This window comes from Mus musculus, chromosome 12 (genome assembly GCF_000001635.26).
Source record: "Mus musculus strain C57BL/6J chromosome 12, GRCm38.p6 C57BL/6J".
NCBI classification, from domain to species: Eukaryota; Metazoa; Chordata; class Mammalia; order Rodentia; family Muridae; genus Mus; species Mus musculus.
Genome location: NC_000078.6, coordinates 105,783,444 through 105,808,077, shown reverse-complemented (window position 1 = coordinate 105,808,077; position 24,634 = coordinate 105,783,444). Strand labels below are relative to the sequence as shown.

The window sequence follows — 24,634 nt, the reverse complement described above, 5'->3', positions numbered from 1 at the left end:
CAAATATAATCCTTAACCAAATTTAACAATTTTGGCCACTTATTAAAACCAACATTTCTGCCGGGCGTGGTGGCGCACGCCTTTAATCCCAGCACTCGGGAGGCAGAGGCAGGCGGATTTCTGAGTTTGAGGCCAGGCTGGTCTACAGAGTGAGTTCCAGGACAGCCAGGGCTACACAGAGAAACCCTGTCTCAAAAACCCCAAAAAATACCCAAAAACAACAACAAAAAACCCCAACATTTCAACCTTTCATAAGTTAGGTATCTTATATAGTAATTCTAAAAACTGCCCCTGCAACTATATTTTAAAAAAATAACAGCTAGCGATCATTCTTTCAGTATCTCCAGCTTTATCATCACAACAAGGTCATCACAACACCATTGTGATTACAGAAGGGAAGTGAGAATCAGTTCTGCGGCGACGACTCTGTGCTCCAAAGAGTCTAGGCGGGGCGGGGCACTAACTCTATGAAACAACTTAACGCTATGTCACTGCTCACACAGCCCCTATCTCTTCAAAGTATTTATACAAATTAACCTAAGTAAAAAGGCTACTTGGATAAACAGACTGCATACTTATTGCCTGAACTAGACACAAAGTTCACCTGGGAAGAAAATACCACAGAACTATTTTGCAGTAGCCTCAGTCCTAAGTCCTTTGCTCCCACTTCCGCTTAAAGAGTTAGAAAAGAGTCTACCTAATACACACGCTCTACAAAGAATGGACACCCATTTCCGGAAAAAAAATTGTTGGTATTAACCAACTCACAAATTCTTACTGGCAATCAAAATTGTATCTAAATGAACCAAGATCCAGAACAGCCCATACCAAAAAGCTGCCCACTAGGACTGGGCCTTACCTCTATTCCATCAAAACAGAGTTTGATAACTGGTACAAATGCCTCTTCAACAGCCTGTGAGGAAGTGAACAAGTTTAGTTCCTGAAGCTCCACCATAAGCCCATGTTAAATGCTTCCACTACCTTCTACTTAGTTTGAGCCAGGGTCTCAATTAGACCAGGTTGGCCTCAAACCAACCACACAGCTGAAAATACCCTGAACCTGCGCTCCTCCTGCCTCTACTTTCCAAGTACCAGAATTACAGGTAAGCTATGTGGCTACTATTGCTACTTTTAAAAACGGCACTGAAATTCTTTCACCATAATTTAGCATAATTCCCAACAAAAACAAGTTCTTAGCTGTGAGCTTTAACACCCCAAGCCTGGAGGTTCAAAATCCTCCATTTCTACCAAAGGAAATGTGGCTGTTCACACTGTGTTTGCTTCTGTTCCCAATCTGTAAGGAGTTTACAGGTTTATCATTCTAGTTTTATGTAAAATACAAAGACAAATGCATGCTGAGTGTTTAAAATTGCCTGGCAAAAATTGCCGGCTCAATTAAATGATTCCTCCACCAGTAAATACATTTCTCAAAAGACTAAATGGCATTTAACTCTTCCTCTCTTGCCCCAATATGTACATACTCTTAAATCTTTCACTTCTTCTTGTAATTTCAATTTATCATAGAATGAGGTGAAAAAGTCACTTCGATCAACATGTCTTGGTGCAACACACAACGCATCAATATCAGCACCTTAAAAAAAGGAAACCAATCATCACAACACAGCAGTACAAGGAAACTGTCTCCTGTCTTATCAGTAACAGTATAAGATTTGTTTTGACAGAATATTGGCATGCTTTCTAGAACTTTGTCCCCCTGAAAAAAAAAAAAAAAAAAAAACCAACCAGTAGGGAAAGATACTGCTAACTAATGGGCATGATTTTCTTCAGACATACTGTATTTAAAATGGACTCTATGACAAGTCAAAACAGGGGTGAGCCAGGACTTTCCATCGTCCTGTTTCATCACTATACACACACAGTTTTCCTTTATGTCTTTTTCAATGGTGTTCGGTGCTTCTCTGCTCAAAGTATTAAAACTAAAAACTTCACTAGAGATGTCAATGGAATCAGGTCAATGTACAAGACTGGGCACGAGGCACACAGCACATATCACGAGTAAGCATACTATATAAACAATGAGACAGAGACAGCAGTGGGCCAAGGCACAGTACACAGCCCTATCTGAAGACACACCTCACAATGTATCCTTGGCCACTCATTGCTTACAAGTCTGACCTCCTGTACCTGAGCTGTACACACTGGCTCTGCCTGTCTCTTTAAGGCTCTGACTCATGTTTGTGAAAGAGAAATCAAGCCTGGTGGTGATGGTGGTGGCACACACATCTCTGAAGCAGAGGCAGGTGAATCTGAGTTCAAGGACAGCCTAGTCTACACAGAGAAACCCTGTTTCAGAAAAACAAAAAACAAAAAACAAACAAACAAACAAAAGTTAAATGCTTTAAGAAATTTAAAAGATAATGAAGAACAAGAGCATCATTACTGGAAGCTGGTGAAGTGGCTCACTGGCTCTCTTACAGAGCACTCAGGGTTAGTCCCTAGCAGACCAGTCCTCTAAATTTCAAATCCAGCAAATTCAATGCCCTCTTCTGGTTTCTATGGGTACCTGTCATACATGAGGTACACATACATAAAGGCATAAGAAAATCTTTATCTAGACAAAAAAAATTCTTATTTTTTTTTAAAGAAGAAAAAAATTTAAAGTAAATATTCAATGTGATCAGTAGCTACAGGCATACTGATTCTGTATTTGCTAAGATGTATTTTATAAGCTATCTACAATAAAAAAAATGAGGACAAGAAAATGACGATACTTTCTTAGAGCTCTGATACTTCTCACATCCAGTGATACTCTTCAGAAAGAAAGAAGGAATCTATGGAGAATTGTCCATAGACCACAGTGGAATTTGCTCTGTGCCCACACTTTCCAATGCAAGAAACCAGCAGAGTGCTTAGATACAGAAAACACACCTTACTCCACTGGTTAACTGAGCGTATTACTTACTATACTGCATTACAGATGGCAGCTACAGACAGCTTCTTAAGGATTCACGTCCACAATAACCAAAGCTCGTTTATGAGTCATTAATAACTCAAAATCTTAAAGAAATGCAAATTCTACTAGCTCAAAATAAGCAAAGTATTACCTACCTTTCGTGTGGACTCCTAGTCTGTAAGATCCAAATGTAAAAATCTTCCCTCCAACATTTTCAATTACAGATTGTGGGAGATTCTGTTAACAAACAATGGTTGTTAGTAAAGCAGGGAAACCAATTCAAATGACAGAACAACAAAGTTCTCAGTTATTTGTTAATTTATGCAGAGGGTCTTTCTGGTTTTTTTTTTTTTGTTATCTAAGAACTGGAATTATAAAAATGTTAGTGATGTACTTTTAAAAAGCAGCAGCAGCAGGGATATAGTTCAGGTGGCAGAGCCCTTGAGTGTGCATCAAGTCCTAAGCCAGTCTTCAGCTGTACAGAAACCTGGGACAGTGGCACACACCTGTAATCCTCAACCAAGGACGTGGCGGAAGGAGGATCCACGTCCAAGGTCATCCTCACCTTTATATTCTAACCTTGAGGCCAGCCTGCCTATAAGAACCCCCATCTCAAAACATAAGTACATGCTAGGCAGTGGTGGTGCATGCCTTTAATCCTAGCACTTCCGACGAAGAGAAGTAGCTCTTTGAGTTAGAGGCCAATCTAAAACTACAAGTGCCAGGACAGCCAGGACTACACAGAGAAACCCATCTCAAAAAAACAAAACAATACAAACTTACATACATACATAAAAATAGGTTTGTCAAGATCACTCAGTATAAAAAAAGCACTGCTAACTAAGTCTGACACCCTGGGTAACTAGATTCCAGAACCCATATATGCTAGAAGGAAGTGACTCCAGCAAACTGTCCTCTGACTTCCTCCTCACATACACCAACAAACAAAGTAAAAAATGTAGTAAGTTTGAAATAAAAAGAATTATGAGATCCAAAACTATTCACAGGAAGACTGACTTGGGTTCTATATCAGGCCTGGGCTACCAGGCTAGCACAGTGAGATCAATGGATGGAAACCTTACAAGGCTCCATTTTCATCAACTTGCCACTCACTACAGAACCACATTACTCAACGAACATAAACCAAACAAGAGAGAAATGAGTATTCATTCTGTGAAGCCAAATAATTTTTCTTAAACCTGAAGGAGAGAGGAGAACTGTATCAAAAATCACTAATTTGCCAGGCACAATGACCCAATACTTACAATGCTAGCTCTCAGAAAGCTCAGCAAGAATGAAGATCATGAGAGTACAAGGCCAGCCTGGACTCCACAGAAGATGTCTCATTTACAAAACAAAACAGAAAACAAAAAAACAAAATAAAAAAACCACCAACATTTAAATAAGTAAAGAGTTGTTAGTTCCCCCGGGCTTGGCACACACCTTTAATCCCAGCACTCGGGTGGCAGAGGCAGGGAGATTTCTGAGTTCGAGGCCAGCCTGGTCTACAAAGTGAGTTCCAGGACAGCCAGGGTTATACTGAGAAACCCTGTCTCAAAAAACCAAAAAAAGAGTTGTTAGTTCAGGACTAGAGACTGACTGCTCTTGCAGTTCCAGAGGTCCTGAGTTTAATTCCCAGCAACCACATGGTGGCTCACAACCATCTGTAACAAGATCTGCTGCCCTCTTCTGGTGTGTCTGAAGACAGCTACAGTGTACTCACATATATAAAAATAAATAAATAATTTTTTTAAAAAAAAAAAAAAGAAAAGAGTTATTAGTTCAAATCGGGCACAGTGGCATAAAACTGTAATCTCAGCACTTGGTAAACTGAGATTAAAGGATCATTATAAATCTGAGGGCAGCCTAGTCTATGAGATACTGGTTCAATGCAACACTAAAAATGACTTCCCAGGCTCATGGGTTGGATATAGTACTGTCAACACAACTATACTACTTAAAGTGATCGCCAGATTCAATGTAATCCATGGAAATTATAATTATACTCTTCACAGATCTAAAAACACCACCACCACCACCACCTATGGAGGCATAAGAAACACAGCTAGCCTAAGTAACCTTGACCCAGGAAAAGTATGGTGGACGAACCATGATACCTAATTTCCAACTATAATAGAGCCAGGGGCAAAAACATGAAACTGACACAAAACAATACTACAAAGACCCTAAAAGAACACAGCAGAGGTAGAGATAAATCACAGCCACAGCCCTCTCTCATCACAAGTCCGTGTCCGTGAACCAGTGTTGCCCCAAAATGAATGGTTCTGGGATTGGCCTTACAGGCTCTCTATTATCTACTCAGTTATAGATAGCCCACAGCAGGGTGGTATACATCCTTGCAATCCCAAAGGCAGCCTGGCTACATGAAACCCTTTCTCAAAAGACAAGACAGGCCTGGAGTCTAAATAATCAATCAATCAATCAATCAATCAATCAATGTTCTGACCAGGAGTGGTGGCAACAACTGTACTCCCAGAACCAGGCAGGTGGAGGTAAAGTCATCACTGGATCCAGGTGGGAAGGCCCAAGGCCTATCTCAATACCTTATAAATACTAAATACATACTAAAACCCTCTGTCAGGACATAAACCATTGGGGCTTTGTTTACTTGACTAGGGTGTTTAAGCATCTAAGAAATAAATCCATGTTCCCAACATAAGACTAGAACCAACTAAAAAGTAAAAACACCTCAGCTTGGACACTTCTTGCTCAGCCCATTAAACTTTCCAATTTTTCTATCAAAAGAAATCTGTTAATAAGTTACATGTGGGGCATAAAGACTGCCATTTAGAATGTTCCAGTTGTTCAATTTTTTTTTTTTAAGATTTACTTATTTATTTAATTTATTTATATGAGCACACTGACGCTGTCTTCAGACACACCAGAAGAGGGCATTGGATGCCCATTACACATGGCTGTGAGCCACCATGTGGTTGCTGGAAATTGAACTAAGACCTCTAGAAGAGCAGCATGTAAACTTAACCACTGAGCCATCTCTCCAGCCCCAGTTGTTCAATTTTCACCCAGATGCTTAAAACATATAAAGATATTTTAGGAATATTATCAATTTACTAAAACCAAGCAACTTACTTCTCCCTTGATACTACCATCTCCTGACCTGTGAGTCATTCTTTCTTCCCTTGGCTCTCTATCAGTTTTTCAGCTGCATATAAATTAAGCACGCATTTCCCATTACAACAGAAAAATTGCTATTTATACAACTTTTTTAAATATGGCAAATGGGTCAAATAGACACCATACAACTCTAAAAACTTTTTTTTTCTTTTGTTGTTTTTTTGAGACAGGGTTTCTCTATGTAGCCCTGGCTGTCCTGGAACTCACTTTGTAGACCAGGCTAGCCTTGAACTCAGAAATCCACCTGCCTCTGCCTCCCAAGTGCTGGGATTAAAGGCGTGCGCCACCACCGCCTGGCTAAAAACTTTCTTTACCATGCTCTTTGTCTGTGTGAATGAGTACAAAGTGCCTTGAATTCAGAGACTATCACAACAGAACAATGATTTGAGTATCTAAAACTGCTCTTCTAGAAAAACCCAAGTTCAGTTCCCAGTACCCACAACCCACATTGCAGCTGAGAAAATCTAACTGCAGTTCCAGGGGATCTGATGCCCCCATTCTGACCTTTTCAAGCATCAGAAACACAGTGCAACACACAGATATATCTGTAGGCAAAACACCCATAAACTTAAAACTAAATAAGAACAAATAAAAAATAAGCAAATCATTCCACAACTTTTGTAAAGACAGTGAAGATTCTATTCTCAAGTACAGTAGATACTGAATCCAGAACAGGAACATTCCAAAAATGTAATAAACATTTTAAACTACTTTCATTTTTGGTTAGAGGCATTGGGTCTTACAATACAGCCCAGGCTAGCCTCAAATTCTTAATCCTCCAGCCTTCCAAGTGGCGGAACTGACAATCAATGCCACACCCACATTAATCAGGGGACTCCTTCCCTGAAGTAATCCTTAGAAGAACGAGCAATAGTTCACAATTACTGGGCCCAACTTTGAAATACTGTTAAAATACTGTAACCAGAGAGGAGTTGTTGTTTTTGAAAATTCACTGGTTTGGTCGGTTGGCTTCCTTCAAAATAACAAGCAATTTGGAAACTTACAAATAAGAATGTCACATTGGAAGAAGACATTTCAATCCTGGCTGGCTGTGCTGCACACTCCTTTAGTCCCAGCACTCAGGAGGCGGAGGCTAGGGGACGTCTGTGAGTCTGGGGTTAGTTTGATCTATTTAGTGTGCTCCAGGACAACATACAGCAAAACCCTATCTCAAAAACAAACAACCCACAAAGACTGAATCCAGTCAACTAAAGCCAACTGAGAAGACAGCGCATGGCTTCTGTGTTACCACCTTACCTTGCTTTCACTGATTTCTCGAATCCATTCTTTCACCAGGTTATTTAATTTTCCCAAAATTAAAATCCTGTTGATAAAGCAATTGGTTATTACTCACTACAAATTAAGTTATAAATAAGTGGTTTACGAAGTTTTACTTTTCTTGTTTTTGAGATATGGCCTTACTACATAGCCCAGGCTGGCCTATAACTCATAATCTTCCCTCTGCCTCCCAAGTGCTGGAATTATAGGCATGTAGCCATATTAGTTTGTTTGTTTTCGAATAGGACTTAACTGTGCAATCAAGGCTAGCCTTGAAATCACAGGAATATGCCCACCTTTGCTTCTCCAGTGCTGGGATTAAAGGTCTGGGCCACCACACCCAGCATCACAATTTACAGTTTATAAGAGATCAGAAACTCGTGGTTTTACACTGGCACTTGTAAACTGGTTAAAGCATTTCCTTTTCTCCTACACTGTAACCAAGAACCACCAGAAATTTTTTTTTAATTGTATGTCTTATTTATGTATGTTTTCCTGCATGTATGTCAGCATGTGCACTCTGCATGCAGAGGCCAGAAGAGGACACTGGAAATTGAATCAAGGTCCTCAGTAAGAGCAGCCAGTGCTCGCCATCTCCGAGCCATCTCCAGCCCCCATCAAAAGAAAATTTTCATTGAGCTAAGGGTAGCTCTGTGGTAAGAGCACTTGCCTACAATGTACAATGTTCAAGCCCTAACCACAACTGTTTTACTCCCCCTTACCTGCCAAGGAATCACACTTATAGCAACAGGACTCTATAGAAAACAAGTTCTTCACAGAGTATCATTCTTGTGTGAAACAAGTATAAAGATTTAGAGTAAGCTGAACTACTGAGTGAGTGGGAAATGCCTCAAAATTCGGACGGTAAGCATCCCAAAGCACTCCACTCACTGCTATCTCCTTACCTGCGCTGCAGTTCCTCTTCTTCTTCAAAAACCCCAAAGGGCTTCAGCGTCTCGATGAGCTTCTGTGTGAGTAGGCAGTCAGTCTCCTTGGGGGCCGCTAAGCTGATAGGAGAGGTAATGCCATAGTGCCTCTGTGGTGGCTGCGTTTGTTGTGATCCCTGCGTTGTAACTGGACTAAAAATGGAATTGGATAAATTTTCTTTACTTCCAAAAAAGTCTACAATTTGAAACTAATCAACAGGACGAGAGCAGGGACAGCTCTCGTCACACAGCTGCTCCTTGCCATACTGCCCACACTGGGATTTCTTTTTAGACAGGAGCTGCAGTGCAACCCAGGCTGGCCAATGCTGCCCTCTCTCTCAGTCCCACAATGCTAGAACTATAGGTATGTGTCACCATGCCTCCACATTTCTACTTTGAAAATACATTCCCGACAAAATGTATCCCTAGATACTTTGAAATAAAATATATCAATACATTTCTCCTCCTCCAGAAACTTTAACATCACTTAAACACCAGAATAAATGCAAAAACTCAGATCAACACACTACCAGAAAGCGTGCAGTAGAGAAAATAAACCTATTTTTACAAATGTAATAATAATAAGTCCTTTTACACTGTTATTTCTAAAGCCCTGATAAACACTACAGGAAAAAGAATGTGTTTCAGCTGAGCACCTGGTGTACAGTAATTCCAGCATTGCCTACGAAACCCTATTTAAGAAAGGAAAAACAAATGCTATTTTTTGACATAAGACACTCACTCTCTAAGTGAAACTTAGCATGTGACTCAATGGATGACATTTGTAATGGGGCAAAGAGCACAGACAAATCCAATTTGAAGGGAAAGAGCTATATTCATAATAAGTTTCTGACACATTTTTAGAAAGAGTTACATCTGATAAATATTATGCACTAAATGTCAGGATACTTTTCCGTGCAGATCCACTGGACTCTGCTTCTGTCTTCTAACACCAACACAGATGGAAGCTACGCAGAAGCTCACTGTGCTGTTACTGAGGAGCCACTAAGCTAGTGTGTGTCTTCTAATCACTGTGCCTGGACACATTTATGTCTTGTGTCAACTTTTACATTTCTTGAATAAATAAGAATCTGATTTATCAGCTGGGCAGTGGTGGTGTACGCCTTTAATCCCAGCATGGGGGGAGGGGGGCGAGGTGCAGAGGTAGGCAGATCTCTGAGTTTGAGGCCATCCTGGTCTACAGAGTGAGTTCCAGGACAGCCAGGACTACACAAAGAAACCCTGTCTCATAAAACCAAAAATAAATAAATAAATAAATAAATAAATAAATAAATAAATAAAAAGATAAAAAATTTAAAAAAAGTAAGTCTAAGCTAGATTTGTTCAGTTCAGCACATTCACAAGTGCGTGCTGAAATCACATTTTAGTGACTTTAAAGCATGTTCCATCTCTGTCTGTGTTGTATAAGCAAAGAAACTATGTTCTTCTGCTTTCTTCACCTTGGCTGTTATAAATTCCTTACCCTTCAGTTCAGGTTTGATTATTAGCAAAATGCTATCACTCCCTGTAGTTCTCCCAGTCTTCACCATTCCCATCCCCCCTTCAAATCTTCAGTTTGACTATCAGCTTGGAATGTTCCTGTCAAGGTCACTTTATCAGTATAGCAGGAGAAAGGTTTAGATTTATAAATCCACACAAAGTTCTTTACTCTAGAGCAAGATATGGTGGTGAGTGCATGCCTACAACCTCAGAACTGAGGCATATCAAAGATTCAAGGTTACTCCTCCATTAAATAAGGCCAGCCTGGGCTACAAAAGACCCTGTCTTGGGGGGGGGGAATAAAAAAGGGGTAAAAATAATAGTTCATCCTATTTTTGGGGGGTGGGCTTTATGTCTACATTAGTCTCTATGCTAAACTGATGGTGAGATAAATCATATGCAGTTTTTTTTAATTTACTTCAATATGTATCTGTTATGCATATATACACATGTATACATAAACACATGCATCGTCTAATTAAAAAGCATATACAACACAAATCTGTAATGTAAACATACACACATGTACATACAAGCACACACAAATCATCCTAATTCAAGTAAGAACGTGCATAATAAAGATAGAGACCGGGAGATGGTTCAGCCTGTACAGTACTTTCCTAATAGGTCTGCTGAACTGAGTTCAATCCTCAGAACCCACATAAAAAGCAAGATAAGGGAGCTGGAGAGATGGCTCAGCGGTTAAGAGCACCAACTGCTCTTTGGAAGGTCCTGATTTCAAATCCCAGCAACCACATGGCGGCTCACAACCACCCATAACGAGATCTGATGCCTTCTTCTGGTGTGTCTTAAGACAGCTACAGTGTACTTACATATAATAAATAAATAAATAAATCTTTTTTAAAAAAAGCTAGATAAGGTAATGTGCCAGCTGGATCCGACCCAGCAGTCCTATGGGAACATGGAAGATGAAGCCCGGGAGTGGCAGAAACAGGAGATTCTTCAGAATGAACAAAGGAGGAAGCTATGACACCATGGAGGAAACACAGGCATCAAGAGCAGTGTGCAGACCCAAGAAGAAACACGGTTGTTATACTTTAAACAAAACTCACCCTTCCCATTTAACATTAGTAATTAAATACAGAGATCTCAGAGACAGAACAAGTATGCAGGAGACACTGAATACAGAACAAAGAGAGCAAAAGGAACACAAAGAAATCACACACAGTGCTAAAAGCACGTTAAGACATCTTTTCGAGCTGGGCAGTGGTGGCACATGCCTTTCATCCCAGCACTTGGGAGGCAGAGGCAGGCAGATTTCTGAGTTTGAGGCCAGCCTTGTTTACAAAGTGAGTTCCAAGACAGCCTGGGCTACACAGAGAAACCCTGTCTCAAAAAAACAAACAAACAAAACAAACAAACAAAAAAGACATCTTTTTGCTACTATTCAGTTTCTTACAAAACAGAAATATACATCTCAATTTTGGACAAACTGAACAGAAACTCTAAGAATGAATACTACATGCTAGGTTCACACCATACATGTCCCTGAGCTGTTCACAGCAGAGTCTCTTTCATTCTAAAACCACCTGGCCACCCAGAACACCTTTTTTCAGACATTACTCCCCTTTGTTGGGCCTATGATACATGCCTGCAATCCTAACACTGGGGTGCAGATAGAAAGAGCAACAGTTCAAGGTCATCCTCAGCTATGTATTAGTTTAAGGTCACCTGGCTATATTCTGCCCCTAAAACATGAAAGGATAAAGTCTGCTTCATGTTCACCCTAACATATGTGGGCCTGAGATGATGCTCTCGGCCTCATCTCAGGCCCACAGCAATGTAGCCAGCTGAGCATGAAGGAGAACCTGAGACAGAGAACCAAAATCAAGACTTCCTCCTTAGAATTTTAGAATTTTATTTTCCTTAGATATTTGGCACAGACAGAAAAGCGAGCACAGCACTGTGAGTATAAAAATGTAGACTGTAATCCTAGCACTGAAGAGACTCAGGTGGCAAGTTCAAGGCCAGCCTGGTCTACACTGCAAAATCAGATCAAAGCCTAGAAAGATGTCTCAAGAAAGAAGAGGTTAGGAGGCAGGGACACTGTTCTTACATGTCCCAACAGAAGTAAGCTCAGTTTATCCTTTTAAAGCGGAAGTGTGGCACTGTTAACCTTAAAAGCAGATACCAACTTCCTAAAGGCATTTAGCCTAACAGCTTCAGCTCTAGCCATCCATCTCTCAAAGCTTCTGACCCTGAAATATAGAGCCTCAGCAACACTTTTTAAAGACCAGGTAGATCAAGCCAACCTAATCTACAACACAGTTTTTAAAAAATATAACAAGTTGGGCATGGTGACTCTAGGCTTAGAATCCCAGTACTCTAGAGGCCAAGGCAGGAGAATGGTCCTGAGTTTGGAGCCCTGCTGTACTACAGAAAAGCTATCTTGCGAGATGGGAAACAGCACCTAACATTTTGCAGAAATGTGTGCCTTTATGCACTTCTAAAAGCAGAGCATGATGGAATGTTCCATACCCCTAGTTAAAAGAACAGTAAAAGGTAAAGAAAGTAATACAATACTACAATCTAATACTTGGAAGGTCGAGGCAAGAAAACCTACAGTTGAGGGCTAACCTAGGCTACAAAGTGAGACAGGGGTTTTTTTGGCTTTTCGAGACAGGGTTTCTCTGTGCAGCCCTGGCTGTCCTGGAACTCACTCTGTAGACTAGGCTGGCCTCAAACTCAGAAATCCGCCTGCCTCTGCCTTCCAAGTGCTGGGATTAAAGGCGTGTGCCACCACTGCCTGGTGAGACAGTATTTTTTAAAGCCAAACAAAAAGAACAAGATAAGTTCAGAAGGTAAAGGGCACTTGCCACCAAACCTGAGGATCCTAAACCAACTCCCACAATCCTTAGAATTGTAGATCTAAGCAATGTGTAGGGCACATGTACCTGCAAACACATAAATAAATCTAATTAAAACTTTGTACCTGTGGTGACAAGATGGCTCCGTAAGTAAAAATAAAGACATTTGCTGCCAAGCCTGAAAACCTGAATTCACTCTCAAGAACCAACATGACAGAAAAGAACTCCCACAGCTGCTCTCTTGAACTTCAACATGCACAATGTGGCATGACTAACAAACAACTCCCTTCCCCAACACACACACACACAATGTAAAGATGTGACTTCCAGAACAGTGAGATCTGCTTTCAACACCTCAAGAAAAAGAACTAACTACAACAACAGAGAACGGCCATGAAGAAGGGGAAGTGTGAGGAGAGAGGCAAATGACTTAATACAGGCGGACACATCTGCAGTAGTATTTTATCAAATAGTTACTTTGCTATACAATTTACACAAAGATCCCTGACTCCAAATGTTGGAAATCTGGAACAGGTTGTGGCTCTTCCTACAGCAGATCCACTCACTCTCTTAAAACTTTGTAGCAATTACCCAATCAAAAACACACCATCATTCTATGTTAAAATTGAAGCTTAACTTGATGCCTAGTCTTTGAAAGCAATCAAATAAATTATAATAATAACTTACTTAGCCTGGCAGTGGTGGCGCATGCCTTTAATCCCAGCACTCGGGAGGCAGAGGCAGGCGGATTTCTGAGTTCGAGGCCAGCCTGGTCTACAAAGTGAGTTCCAGGACAGCCAGGGCTACACAGAGAAACCCTGTCTTGAAAAACAAAAACAAAACAAACAAAAAACAAAAAACAAAACAAAACAAAACAAAAAAAACCCGCCCCACAAAATAACTTATTTACAAAAACAATTCCTATATATTTAAACGTCATTTAATCAGTAAAAAGAATTCTGGGCAGAAAAGGAACAAGGAACATCTCAAAGGCACCGTAATATGTATTTAATATTAATATGGGGGACTAAAGAGATATCTCTCGTTAAAAGCACTTGTTGCTCTTGCAGAAGACCACCAGAGTTCAGTTCCCAGCAATACCCATATTAGACTGCTCATTACTACCTCTAATTCCAGCTAGGGGGATCTGATGTTGTCTTCTAGCCTCCATGGTAACACTTATATGCTCATACCCTTTTTCACACACAGAATGATTAACAATAATAAAACAAATATTTTAAGCATTAATTCTCAGCCAGGTATACTGGTTTATCCCTGTTATCTGGGAACACACAAGGTTAAGATAGAAAGATTAACAAGTATCTGAGGACTGTCAAGGCCATACACTGAGTTCCAGACTTTCACAAGGAGTTTTAGCATTAAACAGTAACTTAGCAACAGGGGGCTAACCTCAGATTCTAAAGATGACTAATTAACCAGTCCCTTGTTTTATGTCAATCATACCAGTTATTTAGAACACAGCTTGGGGCTGGTGAGATGGCTCAACGGTTAAAAGCATTGACTGCTCTTCTGAAGGTCCTTGACTGCTCTTCTGAAGGTCCTGAGTTCAAATCCCAGCAACCACATGGTGGCTCACAACCATCCGTAATGGGATCTGATGCCCTCTTCTGGAGTGTCTGAAGACAGCTACAGTGTACTTACATATAATAAATAAATAAATAAATAAATAAATAAATAAATAAATAAATAAATAAATCCTTAGAACGCAGCTACTTTTCCTCTTTAAACTCAGGCTGGCCTGTAATAATCAATCCTCCTGCCTCAGCCTGCTGGGTACTGAGACTACAAAAACAGAACAACATACCTGGCCACTATATTAAAAATTTATGAAAAGATGAGTCATCCATCCAGTCTCTAGTAAGCAGCAGCGGCCATGGGTCAAACAAATGATATAGTAAGTTTCACCCAAGGGTTAAATAAAGTATGATGAAGCCCAAAACCGAACTGTCAATTCTAGGTTGACTGAGGAAGGAAAAGAACATAGTTGTTCAATCAAACGCTAGGTCACTTTCCCTGTCTTCTTAAGGGTGTTTGTTTTAATAAAGTTACATTTATTTAAAACTGTATGTGTTTTGCCTGTGTGGTGTGTGTGTACCATGTGTGTGCCTAGGCCGTCAGAAGAATGTTGAATACCTCACAACTGGAGTTCCAAATGGTTTTTCAGTGGATACATGGGTGCTGGGAACTGAACTTGGGTTCTCTTCTACAAGAGCAACAAGTGCTCTTAACTGCTGAGCCACCTCTCTAACTTCTAAGGGTGCTCTAACTGTCCCTCTGCTACAAATTCAAGGGGGGGGGACGACTCCTGCACCAACTTTGCAAGGATACCTTGAAAATTAATGGACCCTAGAGTGCATCAGAAAAACCAAAGATACATTCAATTAACAGTACTGAATATTAATTCCAAGCAGTGCAATTTAATGTTTCTTGTGGTGACTCATGCCCGTAATCCCAGCATTGGGAGGCTTAGGAAAGAGATCAGAGTTTAAAGCCAGCCTGGACTACCTAAAAACACTACTGTCAAAAACCATAAATATTTATTATAATTGAAATAACTAGAACCTATTGCCTAACCATTAAACTGTAAAAATAAAATGTAAAATATAAAATGGCTTATGGATGCAATCTAGAACCCAAATTTGAAAGACAACTCTGAAAAGGTATGTAACAAACTCTCTTCCTCAAATCTTTCAATTTCCACAAATGAAAACACTATACAATGCAGGCCTATGTGATAGTTAAACTTCATTAACAATTTGAATGGATTTAGAATCACCATGGAAACATACTCCTGCACCAAGGAGGATATTTCCAACAATGTTTAACTGGGTGAAGACTAACCCTAAATCTAGGTGGCACCTAAGAGTCAGATTCCCATACTTTATACAAAGAAGGGAAGCTGAATATCAATACTCATTGTTTGCTAACTGCAACATTTCAATGTTGCCACAGCCTGTGCCACGACTTCACACCCTGGCAGACTCTACCTTCAAATGCTGGGCCAAAAGTTGTTTCTATCATATCCTGCAACCCAAAAGCTATACACTCTGCAGTTACTAAAGCTACTTTTTTTTGTTTTGTTTTGTTTTTTGTTTTTTCGAGACAGGGTTTCTCTATATAGTTCTGGCTGTCCTGGAACTCACTTTGTAGACCAGGCTGGCCTTCAAACTCAGAAATCCACCTGCCTCTGCCTCCCAAGTGCTGGGATCAAAGGCGTGCACCACCACGCCCGGCTAGCTAGCTACTTTTTAAAATTTAGGTTCTATTAATGCACTCCCAGCTGCTCAGGAAAATCACTTGAAGCAAGAAGTACTTTAGGCCAGCCTGGGCAACCATAAAATCTTTCTCTTGTCTTTTTTAGAAACAGCATGTGCTGGGCATGGTAGCAGCACATGCTCTTAATCCCAGCACTCCAGATGCAAAGACTGGCAGATCTTAAGAGTTCAAAGCAAACCTGTCTTACACAGTGAGTTCCAGGACAGTCAGGACAATACAGTGAAACACCATCCAAGAAAAAATAACAGTAAATAAATTCTTTGAGAACTCCATAAAATGTATTTTGATCTCATTCATTTCCTATTGTTGCCCTAATGCCGCCTAGATCCACAAAGACCTTTCCCAAAGACAAAAAATAACTGAGACCCCAGGATCCAGTGTAGTAATCCACAGTATTACTACACTGCACCTATTACTGTAATATAGTAAGTACAGGCTCACATACAGTAAATGTTCCACACACTAAACAAACTTAAAATTTTTTTCCCTCTGTAGTGCTGGGAGAACTCCTCCACTGAGCCATACATATCCCTAGCCCTTCAAAGATATGTTTTTAGCTGAGAGGCAGGCGGATCTGTGAGTTCAGGACTAGATCTTATTTGAGTTCCAGAACAGCCCAGGAAAGGGGGGGGGGAGCATGTTTTAAGTTTTTTTCTTTTCTTTTTTTTCTTTTTTGGTTTTTTGAGACAGGGTTTCTCTGTGTAGCCCTAGCTGTCCTGGAACTCACTCTGTAGACTAGGCTGGCCTCAAACTCAGAAATCCGCCTGCCTCTGCCTCCCAAGTGCTGGGATTAAAGGCGTGCGCCACCACTGCCTAGCTTAAGTTTTGTTCTTCATATTTTCTGTATAGGAGATCTGAGAGAGCATGGCCCGGCTCACGTGGAGAACCCAAGCCCTATGCAGTGATAAGCTCCTTCCATGTTTACTTGGGTCCCAGGGACTGAACCTGGATGTACTTTATCTGCTGAGCAATCTCACTTGCTTGCCCCAAAGCTAATTTTTAAAATACATAGACAAGTTTGGAATGCTGGCACATTTCTGTAATCTCAGCAAGGGAGAAATGCCAGTTTGTAACCAGCCTGCAATGCATAACAAGCCCTTAACCAACCAACCGCCCCTGCAAACAACTAGGAAATCGGGCTGGAGAGATGGCTCATTGGTTGAGAGCACTCACTGCTCTTCCAGAGGTCCTGAGTTCAATTTCCAGCAACCACATGGTGGCTCACAACCATCTGTAATGGGATCCAATGCCTTCTTCTGGTGTGTCCTTTAGACAGCTGCAGTATATTCATATAAATAAAATCATCTTAAAAAAAAAAAAACCCTAGGAAATCAAACATGGTTCCCAACACAATATGGAATACTAGGATGAGAATTCCAATATGGAATCCAGAGCTCACTATGTATCAACCTACAAATCAGTACCTTCAAAATTATCAAGCATCAGACTGGCAAAATAGTTCAATAAGTAAAGAAACCTGTCGCCAAGGCCTGATCACCTAAATTTAATCAACAGGACACACAGGTCAAAGAATTCACTGGTTCTTCTCTGATCATCACATGCCCACTGTGGCATACACTCACTACTCACATAAATACAAGAGTCAACCCCTCCACCCATAGACACACAAGTAAACAATGTTTAAAAAAAACTACCAAGGGCATCAACTTAACCAATGTTAAAGGAAACTGCCTTGGTATTCAATGTTATAAACCACCGTGACCAAAAGTAGCTTGGAGGAAGAAAGGGTTTTTTTCCCGCTTACACTTTAGGGTCCATGATGAACAAGTCAGGGCAGGAACTCAAGCAGAAGCCTGAAGTCAGGAATTAAAGCAGAGGTCATGGAGAGAACACCAGCCTACTGGCTTGCTCTCCACAGCTTGCTCAGTCTGATTTCTCTTTTTTTTTTTTTTTTTAATTTTTTTTTTCCCCTGAGACAGGGTTTCTCTGTGCAGTCCTAGCTGTCGTGGAACTCACTCTGTAGGCCAAGCACTCAGAAATCTGCCTGCATCTGCCTTCCAAGTGCTAGGATTAAAGGCGTGCACCACCACCACTGCCGCCCGGCTCAGTCTGACTTCTTATACAACCCAGGACTACCTGCCCAGATATGGCACCGCCCCAGTGGGTTGGGCCCTCCCATATCAATCATTATTCAAGAAAATAGCCTATAGACTTCCCTACAGACTTGCCTATAGGCAATATGATTCATCTTCTCAACTGAGGTTATTTTCCTGGTAACTTCAGCTTGTATCAAATAAACAAAAAACTAACAAGGACAGAAACTAATACGGTCTATGTCACTGCTTTGTACATTATAATCTGATACTGTACAATTAGTTAAAAGCTGTTGTGCACAGTGAATATACCAAATTTAAAGGCACAAAGAAATGAGAACTAACCTAACAAATGGTCTTGTTTTCATGAAAAGTAGATTTTTAAAACTTGCCTAGAGGCAAATGAAGGAAGAATTTAAGTGTTCGGATAGCATAAAGTTGATTGACCCAGTATGAAATGTTCTGCTGAACTAAGAAACTTTAAGTGATGTTATTAAGCCAGAAAGATATTTTTGCTTTAAGTAAAAAAGATGAAGGTGTTCCGGGAGAAGGAATCAAACATGCTCATAAACATGCTTAAAAGAAAACGGCACTCCAGAAACCATAATCAGCAAGCAATTCACCCACATTAACTTGGAGCTGGGAAGATGTCTCAGTCAAGTGTTTGACACACGATCATGAAGATCTGAGTTCAAATCCCTAGCACCCCTCTAAAAAGCCAACTCCAGCTCCAAGTGTCTGTAATCTGTAATCCCAACCCTTCTGGGAAAGGAGGCAGAAGTGGGACCCCAGAGCACAGTGGCCAGCTGGGGAAGCTTACTGCGGCAACTCCAGACTCAGATTTGCTGTCTTAAAAAGCAAAATGGAGAGCGAGAAAGGAAGACACTCAAGGACAATCTCTGGCTCCACAAGAATGAGCGTACATGTGTGCACCTTACCCACACATACATGTGTCCTCCACTTCAGAAATTATTTTTCTAAAGATTATCTAATACCTTTTCTTTACCCCATTCTTCTATTAGTCCATTTTTGCTCTCAATAGTGCCTTGTTTTTAAGTTATGTTTCTCTTAGATGCCTGAAATAAAGTAACTAAAGTTGCAGCCTTAAAGAAAATACAATCACTGTGTAACAAAAAAAAACTATTCTGCATATTGTGTCCATCCTGATCAATGTTAAGCGCATGGTGGCCCCCCACCTTTAACTCCAGCACTCAGGAGGCAGAGGCAGGCAGATTTCTGAGTTCCCGAGACCAGCCTGGTCTACAAAGTGAGTTCCAAGACAGCCAGGGCTAGACTGAGAAACCCTGCCACAAAAAAACCCTGAAAACAAACAAACAAGCAAACAAACAAACCCACCAGCTCAGTCCTCAGCCTGCTCTAGGGCTGCACAGAGCAGCTCAACCTTTTTATGAGTTCTGTCCACCAAAATTTATTATACTGCAAAATTATAGTTGAGAACTGAAACACTTGTTTACAGAACAAGAAGCCCTCAGCATAATATTCCTATGAAACAGGAGTTTCAAAAAAAATCCTTTAAGTAGTAAGAATAAAGTACATTTCTGTAAATCTCAATTCCAGCTAAGCTAAATATGGCTTGATTCCCCTATCAGCTTCTGCACTCAAATCTACTTCAATAAATTGTTTTGGTTGATGCACACGAATATAACCTGGCATCATATCCTTTTCCTAATTTACAAAGTAAGGGCTCACTGAATTACACATATCTTCTAAAAATGAACAGGTCCTACAGCATTCTGGTATCACCAAAGCATGCTTCATGCATAAAGCTCCGATTATTTCCTGGCCACAACAAATACTGCCAAGTTGTTTTCTGTGAGCTGACAACAGCCTCACTTATTCTCGAGTTTAAGTGTCCCAATGTTAAATACTCAACAGAAACATCACAAGTCCCATGAACACAGTTATTACTTTAAGTTACTCACACACAGTACTCTTCTCAAAACTAATATTCTCCATTCTAATGCCACACCATATTAAAAAGACAATCTTAAGGGTCAGACTTTTATAAAACTAGCATTTTTCTTTCTTTGAACTACTAGGGATGGAACTCAGGACCTCATTCCTGTCAGGCAATTCCTGCTCAGACCTCCACTAGCCACATACCTCCTAGCTAAAGCTGGAATTAAGCTTCAAACATTTTTCCACCCAGCTGAGAGATGCCATCATTCCACCCTTAAAAGTCTGGAGCACAAGTGAGAAGCCAGCCTGAATGGTAGCAAGACCCTGACCCTGTCTCCAAAAAAAAGGAAATCTCAATTCAAAAGGCTGTGGTGGGGCACGCCTTTAATCTGAACACTCAGGAGGCAGAGGCAGGCAGATCTCTTGAGTTCAAGGTCAGCCAAGCCTACACAGAGAAACTCTGTCTCAGAAACAAAGAAAGAGGGAGAGAAGGAAGGAGGGGAAAGAGGTAAACAGTCACTCCTTGGCAGAAGAATAGAGGAACGGACAAGAGATGGAGAAGGGTGCCAATGAGAGTAGTACTCATATACAAGCATGAAAACATCACAACAAAACCCATTATTTTATATATTTATATTTTAAAAAACCTACAATGTTTGCTAATAAACTGCCGTCTCCTGTCTTTGAGATGGGATTTTACTTTTATCATGTAGCTTAAGTTGTACTCAAAACCCTCTCCCCCACTTCTAGAGCTGAGATTACAGAACCAACAAAAGCTCTCAACCGGGTAAAAAGGATCCCAGTAATGCACCAGCAGACCATGCTAAGGCACAGCCACATCATATTCCCGAGCAGGACCCAGCTCTACCTTTTGGGTTTTTTGTTTGTTTGTTTTTTGTAATGTTAGTTATAATTTTATTTGAATGGAATTGTGTTAAACTTTTTGTCCTTATTTCCTTTTCTTTTTTAATTAGGTATTTTCTTCATTTACATTTCCAATGCTATCCCAAAAGTCCCCCATACCCCCCTCACTCTCCTACCCACCCACTCCCACCTTTGACTCTAGGCAAGTTCCCTGCCCCATTTTCTTACCAGTAAAAGTCCTTTATACACTTAGAAGAACTACTGTCTTAAGTCTCACTAAATAGTTCTACCAACAACTTCAACAACATTCTGACACTTGCTAAGTCACTGGTACTGGTACAAAGAAAGATGTGGACACTAGCATATGGCACAGAGAATAAAATGTCTATAATGATATATACTTTGTGTTAATGCAGTGGTTCTTAAACCACGAACAAAGTCCCTCAGAGTACATCTGGAAAAGTCTGGGGACATCTGTGCGTTTGCCACTGTGAGAAGTTCCTGGGGTAAAGCCGTTGGCAACCACTAAGCAGGTCAGAGGTACTGTTACACACCCAACAAGACGTGGGAAGGGCCCTCCAGAAATTACCAGGGTTACAGCACTGAGGTGAGAAACTCTGTTAATGGAGAATGCAGAAATTTCAAGTATTTTAAAAAGCTTTAGCTTCCTCCATAACTTTTCTAAGTTTCACCACTATGGCAATCAAAAGGTACCAGCATTTTCCAAATTATGTATGTAATTATACACAAACCATATACCTTTGAGAATGTTTTGTAACGACTCAGTCCATTCTGACCATTCACCTGAACTGTCTATGCTTCAATCCCAACTTACATTGTCTAAATTTAACAGGCACACCAAAACCCACACTGGATACCAAACACAAACTATCCAGGAAATCTCAATTCAAAAGATCAAAAGTAAAAATCATGGCAAGTGATGCTGGCACACAGAAGAACAAGGCGTCCCATGGAGAGGTGAGCTCAGGGACAGAGCCCTCAAGAAACAAAGTAATGAGGAGGAAGGCAGGCCTGTCCTCCTCAGCCAGGCAGTCTTGGGTTTCCCTGGATTAAAAGTCCCAGTACACTCTGGATGGAGATAGAACAGCTTGTAAGAAACTGGCTATAGAGTTCAAATCCCATGAAACACACAAAAAAAAGGGGTCATGTGCATGTCCATCTGTCTTGGCTCCATTTTTTTAAACCTAAAGGAAATAGACTGAAGAACTTCAAGCATAGACCTGGACATGTGCGGTGCTCATGCAGCCTCCTTGTACCGTTCCACTTTCAGAAGTGCACTGAAATAAAAACTGCAGGAAACCTGTACTCTCCCTCCTACCTTCACTCCCAGACACAAGATAACATTTCTAATCCGAAGCCTTCCCTTTAGAGTGTGCAACCATATCTTTTTTTAAGCACTGATGTATCAGAAAAAAGTCTGGATGAGCTAATACAAGGTCATCATGTGACAACACCTCACTCACTCACATCTACTTGAACCCCACTGAAAAACACCAAACATCTTTATAGATTCTATTCTCGTGCTCCTTTACCCTTGTTCCATGAATAAGGAGTCAAAGGGAACTTTGTGGTTAATTAAGCCCAACAAATGTTATCACTACAGAAATACAGCTGACAGGTCTCTGGACTAAACATCAGGGTCGAGTAAAGCTAGCAAGCTAGTGTGTGAGAAAGAAAAGCGCATGAAATCCATTTTTAAATTAGTAAGTACAACCCTAGATCTGTCACATTGAGGCTACGTCCAAAACTGCCTCTCTTGTTTGGAAGAAAAGCAGTCGCACGACCTAAAGCCTTTTCGCCAAGATAGGTTAGTTGGAACATAAAACCCTCATCTACTTTCGAATCCCAACAACCGGTTTCCAAATATCTTTCTTAGGAGAAAAGGGGGGAGGGGGGAAATTAAGTAAAGAAAAATCACGGTCAAGTGTGTAAAGTAGACCTAGCGACATTAGAAGGCCTAAGTGAATTAGCTCAAAGCGTACACTCGCAATCACAACACAAGTGACCCAAGGGCGGGAGCGATCAGGTAGCGCGCCGAAGCCAGGTTGCCTAGTCACAACAAAGCAGGGACGGCGCCGCCCCGCAGCCCGCCGTTCCGGAAGCTGCCCCCGGGCCGCCAGCGCGGCCTGCTCCCTCCCGGCCCCGGTTCCTCACCCGCTCCGAGGGAAGCGGAAGTGGGGAACTAGGGGGCTGGACGGCGCCATGGTGAAACCGGGACAGGAAGGAACCCGGGAGCCGCGGCCCGCCAGTCCGCGCCGGGCGCCGTTCCGCTTGGGGATCCTGCGGGGGCCCCGCGCCCGAGGGGCCGGAAGCCGCGGCCCGGGGCGCCCGTGCGCCTCCCCTCCCCCTCCGCCACCCCCGGGGCCCGGCCGGCGTGCGCCTCACTCAGCACGCCAATCACTTACAACGGCATCGTCTCCGGCGCCGGCACCGCCCAGTCACTTCCCCCCCGCGACCGCTGCCGTCCTGGGCATGATCCACCGAGGCGGGAAGGACGGCAGCCTACCTCAGCCCCGGGGCCAACCCAGTCCTGCACCCGTGCCCCGCCGCTTTAAGCGCTTCTCCTCCTTCCCCTTCGTCCTAACATGGCGCCCGAGCGCTACCACAGCAACGTTCTAGAACCGCTGACGCCGCCACGCACACCGAGCGCGCGCCTGCGCGCGCGCTGCGCGACGCCGCAAGACCTGACGGGAAATGTAGTTCTCGGCGTGAAGCGGCGCTTCTCCCCCTCCCCCCCCCCCCCCCCCCCCCCGGTGATCTCACGCTTTCGTGGTAGAGCGTGGGATGGGTGCGGGAGGCTCCGAGCGAGAGGCTGTAGTTCATTCGCTTGGCGACGCCGTCCTGGCGAATGAGAGTGACGCAGCCGTGGCAGCGATGAGAAGGGGGCGCGGCCCAAGCGGGCGCCACGTGCGGGGCAGCCCAAGCGCGGGGGATGCCTGGAACCGAGAGCTGTTCGGTGCCAGTTGCACCTCCGCTGCGTGGGAGAACTGCTTTTTAAACATCGATGTGAGTGAGGACTTAAATGTGTTAGAGCCCAGTACAGAGCCTGTCCCAGAAGTGTGGCCGTGGATCCCCTCCCCTGACGATGACCCTCTGCATCTGTGTTGCCCAGACCTGTGCTTCTCATGCCAAATGTGCAGGGCAGGGGATTCCGGACCAAGGCAATAATTTAATAAAATTGACAGTAACCTTTGGGGTTTTGGCGGGTTTTTTGTTGTTGTTGTTGTTGTTGTTCTTGTTTGTTTTATAAGACAGGCTCCCATGAAGCTACTAGCCCTTAGTTTCTGATCCTCCTGCCTCCACCTCCTGAGTGTTGACATTACAGGTGTGAAACACCACTACCAATTTTATGTGATAGATTGGAATATACTTCTGGGTGTGACTATGACCTTGTCTCTGTGCTGAAGAGTTAATGCAGTTGGGCAGGTGAAGTTCGGGTTACTGGACCATACTCAGAAAAAGGAGCCATTCCTAGTATGCTGGGTTCATCTTAAGATAATGTATTTTTCCTTCCTAAAATTTCCAGCCCCTGGCACACTTCTTACGGGGTTTGGCTGGGTACACTCACCATTCTGTTCTGAGTAATCATTAGAAAGGCCCAACTATTCCTTTTCCTTCTCATAGCTTCTTGAAAGAAGCTTTTGGCCGGGCGTGGTGGCGCACGCCTTTAATCCCAGCACTCGGGAGGCAGAGGCAGGCGGATTTCTGAGTTCGAGGCCAGCCTGGTCTACAAAGTGAGTGCCAGGACAGCCAGGGCTACACAGAGAAACCCTGTCTCGAAAAACCAAAAAAAAAAAAAAAAAAAAAAAGAAAGAAGCTTTTGGAGGTCCCCTGCACTTAGGGCTTCCTTTCACTCCTAAAGCTCCCTCCCCATCC

General features: G+C 42.1%; 1 protein-coding gene across 13 annotated transcripts in view; it reads right to left on the bottom strand.

Annotated features, from left to right (window-relative positions):
• The window catches only part of Papola (poly (A) polymerase alpha), a 54,273-nt gene extending 30,872 nt beyond the window's left edge, over window positions 1–23,401 (bottom strand). For 4 of the 13 annotated variants that reach the window (XM_006515596.3, XM_006515593.4, XM_006515594.3 and 1 more), the window contains exons 1-6: window positions 22,913–23,092; window positions 8,254–8,427; window positions 7,328–7,394; window positions 3,070–3,151; window positions 1,482–1,591; window positions 860–913 (exon numbers count right to left, since the gene is read on the bottom strand). In XM_006515596.3, the coding sequence (XP_006515659.1) occupies window positions 860–913; window positions 1,482–1,591; window positions 3,070–3,151; window positions 7,328–7,394; window positions 8,254–8,427; window positions 22,913–22,962 (537 nt within the window). In that variant the 5' untranslated portion in view covers window positions 22,963–23,092. Of the gene's footprint in view, window positions 1–859; window positions 914–1,481; window positions 1,592–3,069; window positions 3,152–7,327; window positions 7,395–8,253; window positions 8,428–22,912; window positions 23,098–23,163 lie in introns of those variants that run through there. The other 9 variants (XM_006515592.3, XM_030246611.1, XM_030246612.1 and 6 more) reach the window with 5 other exon arrangements.
• Between the last annotated feature and the right edge of the window lie 1,233 nt (window positions 23,402–24,634).